Source organism: Perca fluviatilis, chromosome 16 (genome assembly GCF_010015445.1).
Source record: "Perca fluviatilis chromosome 16, GENO_Pfluv_1.0, whole genome shotgun sequence".
In the NCBI taxonomy this organism is placed as follows: Eukaryota; Metazoa; Chordata; class Actinopteri; order Perciformes; family Percidae; genus Perca; species Perca fluviatilis.
Window position 1 is genome coordinate 33,010,028 of NC_053127.1, and position 11,135 is coordinate 33,021,162.

At 42.6% G+C, this 11,135-nt stretch overlaps 1 protein-coding gene across 2 annotated transcripts; it reads left to right on the top strand.

Moving 5' to 3' along the window:
* Nucleotides 1-786: 786 nt before the first annotated feature.
* panx3 (pannexin 3) lies at nucleotides 787-10,893 on the top strand. Of its 2 annotated transcripts, XM_039776687.1 has the most exons (6): nucleotides 788-892; nucleotides 1,224-1,416; nucleotides 5,295-5,437; nucleotides 6,744-6,958; nucleotides 8,933-9,684; nucleotides 10,163-10,893. In XM_039776687.1, the coding sequence occupies exons 2-6, from the start codon at nucleotides 1,233-1,235 to the stop codon at nucleotides 10,219-10,221; spliced, it is 1,353 nt and encodes a 450-aa protein (XP_039632621.1). In that variant the 5' UTR covers nucleotides 788-892; nucleotides 1,224-1,232; the 3' UTR covers nucleotides 10,222-10,893. The 2 variants fall into 2 exon arrangements, with proteins under 2 accessions (XP_039632620.1, XP_039632621.1); XM_039776686.1 differs by having other exon boundaries at nucleotides 787-892; nucleotides 8,933-10,893.
* The last annotated feature ends 242 nt before the right edge of the window (nucleotides 10,894-11,135 follow it).

Below are 11,135 nucleotides of genomic sequence, written 5' to 3' on the forward strand. Positions count from 1 at the left end.
ATACTGCAATGGGCAGAAACATGAACATCCCTGTTGTATGGCACAGTATCTCAGCCAGCAGTGACGCTGAGGCTCAGTACAGCGCAGTATAAATAGTCTCAGAATGACAGAGGGCGAAAAAGCCACTGTCGATGGTTCGCTTGTTTGAAGTGGGCCACTGTGCTTCACAGCGTGGACACACACACACACACACACACACACACACACACACACACACACACACACACACACATATTGCGTTTCACTATCTTTGTGGGGACCAGTCATTGACATAATGCATTCCCTAGCCCCCTTACCCTAACCTTAACCATCACAACTAAATGCCTAACCTTAACCCTTAACCTAACCTTAACCATCACAACTAAATGCCTAACCTTAACCCTTACCCTAACATAACCATAACCTAATTCTAACCCTAATCCTAAAACTAAGTCTTAACCCTCAAACAGCCCTTTAAAGTTGTGGGGTCCAGCATTTTGGCCCCACAAAGCTGTCGGGACCCCACAAGTATACTGGACTCCTGGTTTTTGGACCCCACGAATATAGTTAAACAAGAACACACATACACACACACACACACACACACACACACACACACACACACACACACACACACACACACACACACACACACAGCATTGCCCAATGTTGAGTAGTTGAGGTCTGCTGCATACAGTAGCATCTGGGCGCCTACATGCTCCCAGATGTGCTCTTTGTAATTACAGCCAGACCCAGCTCGGCCTGGTCCAGCCCAGATCCAACCTCTCATTTACGGAGGCCCTCCCGGAATACTTAAGAAGCTTTCCAATACCGTGCAAGCCTTTAGAGGAACTCTGTGGCTCTGCGAACATATTTTCTAATTGTATCACCAAAGAAACCTGGAAGACTTAAGGTAAGATGGCTACAGCTTCCATCATATCTTGAGGATATCTCGCTAGAAAAAATGTTAATTGCTTTTCTGATTAAATTTCCCTCCACATTGGAAAAGCAATCCACTAACCCTAGAGGTTTTCTTTTATTATTGTAGATGTGTAGGTATTTCTGCTTTATGATATCACATATAGTGAAGAACACAGAGAAGATAAGGTAAAGAAAAGCAAGCAGCGGCATGGGACAGGGCTCATGAGTCTGATTTGTACTCCCAGCACTGAGAGCACCCAGGGCCTTAGCTTTGCTACTTGACTGTGTCAACAAATCAACCTTTTTTTCTTATCACTGGGTAGGAGTTCAAAATGTCCATCGCCCAGGCGGCGGCCAAGGCCATGCTATCTGATGCCCTGCTGCAGGGCAGCCCCGGGATAAACCGGATCAGCCACCTGGAGCTGGAGCTTCCTCTGGACAAGGTCATCAAGTTTGTGTCAGTCGGCCTTCCGCTGCTGCTGGTGTGCATGGCCTTCGCCCGCGAGATCTCCCTGGGTGAGCCATTTTCTGTCTCTATCCTTTAAAAAAAAAAAAAACTATGTTTTTCTGTGTCCTGCGTAAAGTAACCCAGTACTGTTTGTCCTTATGTTGCTTATTATTTACTTTCTAATATGCCTTTATTTGAACTTGTGATGAGGAAGAATAGCATACAAATACAGAAATAATTGTGGCCCTTTATTTATTCCAATGTTAACACAGGGGTTTAGACATTAATAAAATTTTTCATGTACTGAAGAAGTGACCCCAAAGGTGTTATTATTTCATAGCTGAGTTATGACAAGTGAGAACATCTGTGCTCTTTCCCAGCGGGCTAAGATACATCTCCTCATCCCTTACAATTCCCTTGAGGAAACTAAATATGAAGAGCAATAACAATGAGAGCTGTAATTACACGGCACTTTCCTTAACAAAATGAGCGTGCTGTAAAGCAAGAGGGAGATAACACCGATCATTACAGGAAGACATTAACTGCTGACTCCATTAAGACCTCCTCAGCAAAAACAGATGTAATGATGTGACAAAACAGAATTTCTGAAAACACAAAATCACATCATCGGTTTAGTGACTGTTGTGCTGTTTCTTTTACTGCCTGGAGAGTTTTTAGACCAGAGAAACATGTTTAGAAAAGACTGGGTGGTTTTTCACATCAAACATGCCCACAAGCTGTCTGCCTGCCCAAGGTCATTCAAAGAACAAAAAAGCGTAGCTGACAATCCAGAGTATACGTGGCAAGTCTGTAGCACAAGTCTATTGCTGTGGAGGCTGACTCCCCTTGACTTTGAACCAGACGTCGTGTCTCCAGAGCTGGTCTGCAATCAGCCCGATGCTCCTGATGCTAATTGCCATGGGGATGATTGAGAGCAACGTTCACTAACGCTGGCACGCTGTAATTACAAGGCAAAGTTCTTGTGTGGCAGCTCCCCTCTATTTGAGTCAAATGAGAGGATATGTTGATTAACATGATGTGGTGCAGGGGTACGTCGTTCCACTGATGGATCTTGGCTGCCTATCTGCTGGGTTGTCAGTTTCACAACAGAGCTTGATTGTGCTGCTGTCTGGAGTCTGGTTTACTGGCACCTGGACTCTCAGCCAGGGATGCTTGAACAAAGCATAAATGTGGGGATGATCTGCCAGTGATAATTGGGGAGTGGGAGTGGGAGATAGGAGCAGCGGCAGAAGTGTGGGTTCCCTCGCTGCGCCAAATGGCTCACAGGGGTGGGGAGTTGAGGGGAAGAAAAGATTTCATGAGCAGGCATCTGCCGTTTTCTATGTAGGTTGACTTGTCAAAGCATGCGCCCACACATGCACTCACAAGCAAAGTGGAAAATAGATTCCCACAGTAAGCTACATAAGAACATACAGTGGCATCAGTTAGTATTATAACCACAGCAATCACTGTAACTTAAACCTATTCCATCCGTATAGTGTTCCCATTAAACTCTTGGGGAGTCCTAAAAGCATACAGCCATTCAGTAACATTATGTTCTCTTGGCTCATTTGGTAACCTACAAATATATATCACATTAAAAATCTGTTTTCACTGATCTGTTTAGTGTTAACATGTAATAAGTTTACAAAGTGAAAAAGCCCAAAGTCCACCACAAAGGGACTTACCAATTCCAACAGAAAACACTGTTCACCAACTGCTCCAAACAGCTCTATTGTAGTCCAGCCTTTACTTCAGAGACAAACGTGGTCACTTTGTAACACGTTATATTGCGCCATCATACTCTGCTTCTGACTGGCTAGTAGTCCTTACCTAGGTACTGTCAGGGCACGCCCTCATACTCTGCTTCTGAGTGGCTAGTAGTCCTTACCTAGGTACTGTCAGGGCACGCCCTCATACTCTGCTTCTGAGTGGCTAGTAGTCCTTACCTAGGTACTGTCAGGGCACACCCTCATACTCTGCTTCTGAGTGGCTAGTAGTGCTTACCTAGGTACTGTCAGGGCACACCCTCATACTCTGCTTCTGACTGGCTAGTAGTCCTTACCTAGGTACTGTCAGGGCACGCCCTCATACTCTGCTTCTGACTGGCTAGTAGTCCTTACCTAGGTACTGTCAGGGCACACCCTCATACTCTGCTTCCGACTGGCTAGTAGTCCTTACCTAGGTACTGTCAGGGCACGCCCTCATACTCTGCTTCTGACTGGCTAGTAGTCCTTACCTAGGTACTGTCAGGGCACGCTCTCATACTCTGCTTCTGACTGGCTAGTAGTCCTTACCTAGGTACTGTCAGGGCACGCCCTCATACTCTGCTTCTGACTGGCTAGTAGTCCTTACCTAGGTACTGTCAGGGCACGCCCTCATACTCTGCTTCTGACTGGCTAGTAGTCCTTACCTAGGTACTGTCAGGGCACGCCCTCATACTCAGCTTCAAACTGGCTAGTAGTCCTTACCTAGGTACTGTCAAGACACGCCCTCATACTAATAATAATAATAAAGAGGAGCTTCAGCAATGTGCTGTACAACAAATATATGGTGTTTTTTTGAAAATTAAACCATGTAAACCTATTCTGGTACAACCTCTAAATACAATTATGAACCTGAAAATGAGCATAATATGAGCACTTTGAGTGTTTGTGAGACTTTGAGGACAGAGAATGTGACAGACAGCTTTATAAACCTTTTTAAGAAATTATATACTGTGACATGATTTCATTTTGGGCCTGCCAATAATGGATGGTGATGAACCAACCGCTGTTCTGCTCACTACTTCCACCATCTGGCCTCACCATGCTGGCATCCCATTAAAAATCTACTTTCCATTCAGAACAGGGTTTGAAATTGGCCTAAAATGTCATATAAATGTAGTGCACTGTTTTGAAAATGTTTTGAATGACCCACAAATACTTTTTTACTCTCAAATCAAATGCTTCAGGTACATTTCTTGGATACATTTTGGCCAATTTCCATATACTATTTGATATGAGTAGGTGACATTTAAAACATAGTACGCCTTGTGTTGCTGTACCTTATTGCTTTCACCAGCAGTAGGTGAAAGAATATAAATGTTACAATTAATATGGCTAACCATATGGGGCACTAACCAAAATAGTTTCAGTGTCTTTCTAAAAATACAAGCTGTGCACTCTTCTTTCTGTACATATCGGAGGCTACTTTTAAAATGAATATCCTTTATCATAACCTTAGCTGCCAAAATTATATTTTAGGTGTCACTGTCAATATGTTTAAAAATATGGCTGATTAATTACACACATACAGTATATACACGCCTGCAGTATAATTGGATCATGTAATGGTTGCCTATAATGAAGTGGACTGGCAGGAGAAATCACATCCTCACAGTAAATTAGTGACAGTGTGTTTCTACTTACAGCATTCAGGGCAGACGGTGGTTTCTACCTCAGGGCAGATGGTGGTGTTGTAAAAAATAGAAGCGCCATGTTTCTCTTCGAAGGCTCTGAATTAGGTGGGGCACACCCTTGGTGTGTTCCCTCCCAAGCTCTCTCTGTTTAAGGGTGGAGCACCCATGGGAAATGACAGATGGGTGCAGAGCATGGATTCAAGTGGTTGGACTACATGTGGTTATATCAAGGTGAACTAAATATAAGGTGACAGGGGCCAAATTTGGAATGGAGTCACCCAGGGTTTTAAATGCCAGGTTGCCATTTGGAAACATATGATTTCTCCAGTAAAAAACTCTGTACCACTGAAAAGGGCATGCAGAGGCTCAAATGTATGTGTCTAGTAGTGGACCTCCACTGTGTATATGTGTGTGTGTGTGTGTGTGTGTGTGTGTGTATATGAGATATCAAGTGCTTAGAGATCGCTCGCAGGCAAATTGATAAAGCAGAAAGTAATTCCCCATATTAGCGATAACGTTGCAAATCAACATTTGTTTATTCTGCAGGGCCTCAGATCAGCTGTTTCCCTCCCAGCAATTTCACCATCAAGCAGGCCAGCTATGTAGACACGTACTGCTGGGACTCTCTCATGCATCATGAGTTTGACAGCGCTGGGAACTTTGAGGAGCGCTCGCTCTGGGTTCACAAAGTAAGTTGAGAGATTCTGATCAAGGTCGCTTAACTTGTTATTCCCACCGGTTCGTTACCCATGACGAAGTTGCTGTAGTGTGAAGTAAGCTGAAGCCTTTTTTTCTTCTTAGTTTAACTTGCAAAACAGTTGAACATGTCAGTGTACCTCTTTAATAAGCAGCAGGGTACATGTTTTGTTGCTATAAACCATTTGCAAAGTATTCAGACAAAGGACATTTAAGGCCAAGTCACAAACTGGGAAAGTAGTTCTAAACCAGAACTTGTGGTTGTTCATTTGTAATACTGGGCTGTGAAGCTATTGTTTATTTAACTTTTTTTAGTGTAGTTTAGTTTATTTTGAACATGTTAAAAATAAAAAAAGATAAAAGATGAATAAGAACATGTACTGTACATTTCAGCACAAGCAAGAAAAACCATCAAAAACAAAATACTCTAAAATGATTGTAAATGATTCAAATAAGTATTTCCATGTTCTAAAAGGAGTAGGAAGAAGTTAAAAAACTGTCCTGGTCCTACCCCCTTTTTTTTACTGTTGTACTTTAAAGGCATTAAGATCAATTTCCAAAAGATGATTTTTGTATTCCTCTTTTTAGTCAACGTTAGCATGGGTTCATAAACTTATGCTGAGCACTGTACTTACGCGCACATATACACATGGATACACACATATATATATACACTTGTTTTCTTCTTTTCCAGCTATCATCTACAGGCAGTGGTGGAATGTAACTAAGTATATTTACTCAAGTACTGTACTTAAGTAAAAATGTTGAGGTACTTTACTTGAGTATTTTCTAATCATGCCACTTTCTACTTCTACATTTCAGAGAGAAATATTGTACTTTTTACTCCACTACATTCATCTGTTACAGCCTTAGTTACTAGTTACTTTACAAATTAAGATTACTGCACACAGAACACATGTAGATTATAAAATCTGATGTTTGATTCTAAAGTAAACTAGCCAACAATATAATGTCCTACAAGTCCAGCTGAGATGATGAGACCATTAAACACACAACTGGTTGGATCCTTTACTCTTTCTACAATGGGAGGAGAGTTCTGCATGGAGTACTTTTACTTTGAATACTTTAAGTACATTTTCCTTATGATACTTACATACTTTTACACAGTGTGGTATCAGTACTTTTACTTAATTAAAGGATCTAAATACATCCACCGCTGCCTACAGGTGTCCATGTTTCATCTGTGAGTTCAACTCATTTATGTGACTCTTCTTTTCTACCATTCCATGTGCCTCTCCTCTCTGCCCCCCCCCCCCTTTGCTCTCGTTCTCCATGCAGATGTTTCCTTACTCTCTTCTGGCCATGGCGGTGTTGATGTACCTGCCGGCTCTGATCTGGCGCCAGCTCGTCATGCCCTCACTGGGCTCAGACCTGCTCTTCATTATAGACGAATTAGACATGTCGTACAACCGCTCGGTCCGACTGGCCCAGAACATTCTGGAGATGCGCCAGACCACTAAGAACCCCCTCACATTTCAGGCTGAACTGCAAAGGTAAGAAACCAGCAATTGTTAGCTTGTAGTCAGTTGTGGAATGTAACTAAGTACATTTACTCCAGTACTGTACTTACATACAAATGTTGAGGTACTTGTACTTTACTTGAGTATTTTCTTTTCATGTCACTTTCTACTTCTACTCTGCTACATTTCAGAGAGAAATATTGGACTTTTTCCTCCACTACATTCATCTGTTACAGCTTTAGTTACTAGTTACTTTAGTTACTCCACTACATTCATCTGTTACAGCTTTAGTTACTAGTTACTTTAGTTACTCCACTACAGTCATCTGTTACAGCTTTAGTTACTAGTTACTTTAGTTACTCCACTACATTCATCTGTTACAGCTTTAGTTACTAGTCACTTTACACATTAAGATTTCTGCACACAAAACACATGTGAGTATAAAACTACACTATTTTGTTATAAATTAAACAACCCAATAATTCAGTATATAGGCCTACAAGTCCAGCTGAGATGATTAGACCATTAAACACACAACTGGTTGGATCCTTTCTGAAACGTGAGGATTTTTCTGCATTGAGTACTTTTACTTTAAGTACATTTTCCTGATGATACATTTAGTTAAGTAACATTTTCAATAGTAACAGAGTATTTTTAAAGTGTGGCATTAATACTTATACTTAAATAAAGGATCTGAATACTTCTTCCACTACTGCTTGTAGTACGAATATTTATTGCTCTTTATGTCTCTATCAAACAAAATGCTTCCACATCCATGTTTTCAGGAACACGCTCTTAAAGGACAATTCCGGCGCAAAATGAACCTAGGGGTTAATAACATATGTGTACCGAGTCGACCGTTCTCTGGAATATATTTTCATGCTAATTGAATGTGTCTGTAGCTTGAAACAAGCTACCACCAACCGGTGATTAGCTTGTAACGCTAGTATTCGCGGCAGAGGGTAAATCGCTATTTCTACACGACTAACAAGGCTCAAAATAGCACCTCACTTCCACGGCAGCATAATGAGGGGCCCTACTTGTAAACCGAAGCATTGAGAACTTTGGAAGTGTATAGACAGTTTATTAAAAAGATAGTTTAGAAAGACAGCGTTCATGTTTACATGCGGGCGGCATCTTGGGAAAACACTCACGATTAGTCAAAAGACAAACGCTGTGTTTGAGCTATGTTCCTGGTTACTGCTTGCACGGCGTTCGTCATTTGACTGGTCATGACTGTTTTCCAAGATGGTTTCTGCATGTAAACATGAACGCTACTGTCATTATAATCTATCTTTTTAATAAACTGTCTGTACGCTTACAAAGTTCTCAATGCTTTGGTTTATATGTAGGGACCCTCATTATGCTACTGATATAATTTCAACCTGGTTACACTACCGTTGAAGTGTGGTGCTATTTTGAGCCTTATTAGTAGTGTAGAACTAGCGATTTACCCTCTGCCCGACTACTAGTGCTACAAGCTAATCACCGGTTGGCGGTAGCTTGTTTCATGCTACAGACACATTTGATTAGGATAGAAACATATGCCAGAGAACGGTCGACTCTGTACACATATGTTATTAACCCCTAGGTTCATTTTACGCCGGATTTGTCCTTTAAGAGTGTTGATTTGGCCCCAAACTACAATGTGCCTTCTTACATTAAACATGACTGATTCCCATAGAGAAATTGAGTCATTGCGGCAGCAAATGAAGATGATATGCCAGTGAGAAACTGTCAGATCTTGTGCTGTCAGTTTAAATGTCTTGATGTTTCTCAAAAATGTGGTTTGAGAAAGTGGATAGTGATGTTTTCCTCTCAGCCATCGATAAACCCTCGTGCAAGGCTTTGAACAGTCTAAGTGGAGGACTGCTGTGGGTGTTGAGGCGGGCAGCCAAACGTAGGAGATTGTAGTTGGGTTGGGACGCTCCGGCTGGGAATGTGCATAGCTGCATGAACACGACGGAGAACATGGCGCTGAGTTTCTTCTCCTTTGTCCAATTGCAGGGCCAAGAAGAAGCGATACTTTGAGTACCCTCTCCTGGAGAGATACCTGCAGTGCAAACAGAACTCCTACTTCCTCGTTAGCATGCTTTTCTTGCGGGGCTTCCTGCTCCTGACCTTCATGACAGCTGCCTGCCTCTACCTGGCCTACTTCCACCTGTCCGCCTTCCTGCAGGACGAGTTCAGCTGCTTCGTCCGAACGGGCATGCTGCGGGACCAGAACTGGGTCCCCGAACTGGTTCAGTGCAAAATGATCGGCCAGTTGGTTTTTCAGGTAATAAGCGTGGCCAACGGTGCCATATACGCCCTGCTGGCTCCCATCGTCCTCTTCAGCCTGATCCGGCTCTTTGTGTGGGACACCACCTTCATCTCCGTCTACGAGCTCCTGCCGGCCCTCGACCTCATCAACCGGCGGCGACTCGGCTGCCCGCTGAACGACCTCAACGTCCTGCTGCTCTTCCTGCGCGCTAACGTGGCTCACCTGATGTCCTACGGGAAGGTGAGGGCCCTGTGTTCGCTGGCGCCGCCGCAGGTGGGCAATGCCGGCGCAGGCCAGGGACTGAACGCCATGCTGAGCCAAGAGGAGATGGAGGAGCGCGAAGAGGCCGCGATGGAGCTGGCAGAGGCGGTGGAGGAGGCCAAGGAGGAAGGGAAGTTCAACCTAGTAGACATCATGACCATTCTGGGAGCGGCGCAGGGGAGAGTGGTAAACTGCAGCGAGACGAGGCCTCTGGTGGAGGAGAATATGAGTCTCGGTACCGTAACACTTATCTACACACTCAAACGCATTCTGCTAGTGGCTATTTTCGTCTACATCATTTGGGATGTACAGAAAATCATTAAGTGACTTCCAGACTACACATGCAGTCTTTGAAAATACATAACAGGTGCTTTAAATATAAGATAGCATAAGCCGTTCTCACTGAACAGACTCTGAATACAGAATAAGGTCATTTAAATAAAGCTATGTTTATTATTATTATATCCACATGGACCTGAGGAGGTAGTTTGAGAAACATTTGCAACTGCAGGCAAATTCGAGTTAATTCAAATACCATTGTTTAGTCATTTTACTCTTTATTGTCTGGAACTCTATTGCCTTTGCTCTTTCTTTCTGAAGCCAGATTGAACTGCCTATATTTCTAAAAGAGTCTTTTAAGAGCACTGGCTAATGTAGGAGAGATAGATTTGTGGTACTTCCTAGCCCTAACTGCCCTCTCTGTCTCTTCACAGAGCCAAACCACCAGGGCTACCATGAGTTGAAGGAGACTGCACCATTTAGTCATTACTAGGCCTCCTATGGACTGAATCAATGTGATAACAATGGGGGGGTTGGTACAGTAGATTTTCAGGAGTACTGTATCCACAAAGACTGTGGACATCAATCAAGGGTTTCTGTGGTCTGAAGACAAAAAAAACAAAACTCTTTTGGAATTACAGGGCAAATTGTTCTGGCTAGAAATGTCAATGTATTTGGAATTGTCAGTTTTCAGCATGTGTGCATCTGTAGCTGCCACAGACTTTCTTTCTGTGTCCTACTGCGGTCCCATGTGTTGTTTAGGAGGCCAGCGGAGGCTAGAATTTGAAGGAGAGCACGCAAGAGAAAGTGGCTGTTGTAATTATGGTGAGAGAACACACAGCATAAGAGCAAAGTATAACTACACACAAAAAAACACATTTGTCATTGTGACTGGGTTAGACTGATCATTTGTGAGAGTTCTGAGAGTATGTACATCAATTGAGAGACAGAAAGACATTTTCAGTGGCAGCTATAGATTCCATTGACAGCTATATTATGTTCATGAACTTAATGAGAGGTAAGGTATTTGATATTATTGTACTACTTTTATTTTTTTGGCTTCCTTCTACTACTATTTACATTACGAGCAAACTAAACAATTTTTATTTGTCTGTGAATTAGCGAAGTGTATTCTGTGTAATTCTAAATAAATGCAGTTTGTGTAGTCACTGGTGTTTCCCTCATCCATATCCCCGATAATCCATGATTATATTTGTTTACATTTTTGCTGTCGTATCAATTTTGACAAACAATCTTCCAGTGTCCATACAGTAAATGCATCAGAAAGTCAAACTGAAGTATCCCATTTAAGGACGGCAGAGAGCCACTTGCTTTCTTAGTGCTTTTATTTTTAGTGCACGCAATTTCGGAGCTGGAGGGAGTCGAGCACTATGCTGGTTCTGTGCT

Bases quoted from the DNA above. Each gene is read 5' to 3' on its own strand.
- panx3 (XM_039776686.1), top strand. From the start codon at position 1,233: ATGTCCATCGCCCAGGCGGCGGCCAAGGCCATGCTATCTGATGCCCTG. The intron at 5,438-6,743 runs GTAAGTTGAGAG...TTCTCCATGCAG, and splicing joins GCTCGCTCTGGGTTCACAAA to ATGTTTCCTTACTCTCTTCT. The intron at 6,959-8,932 runs GTAAGAAACCAG...GTCCAATTGCAG, and splicing joins TTTCAGGCTGAACTGCAAAG to GGCCAAGAAGAAGCGATACT.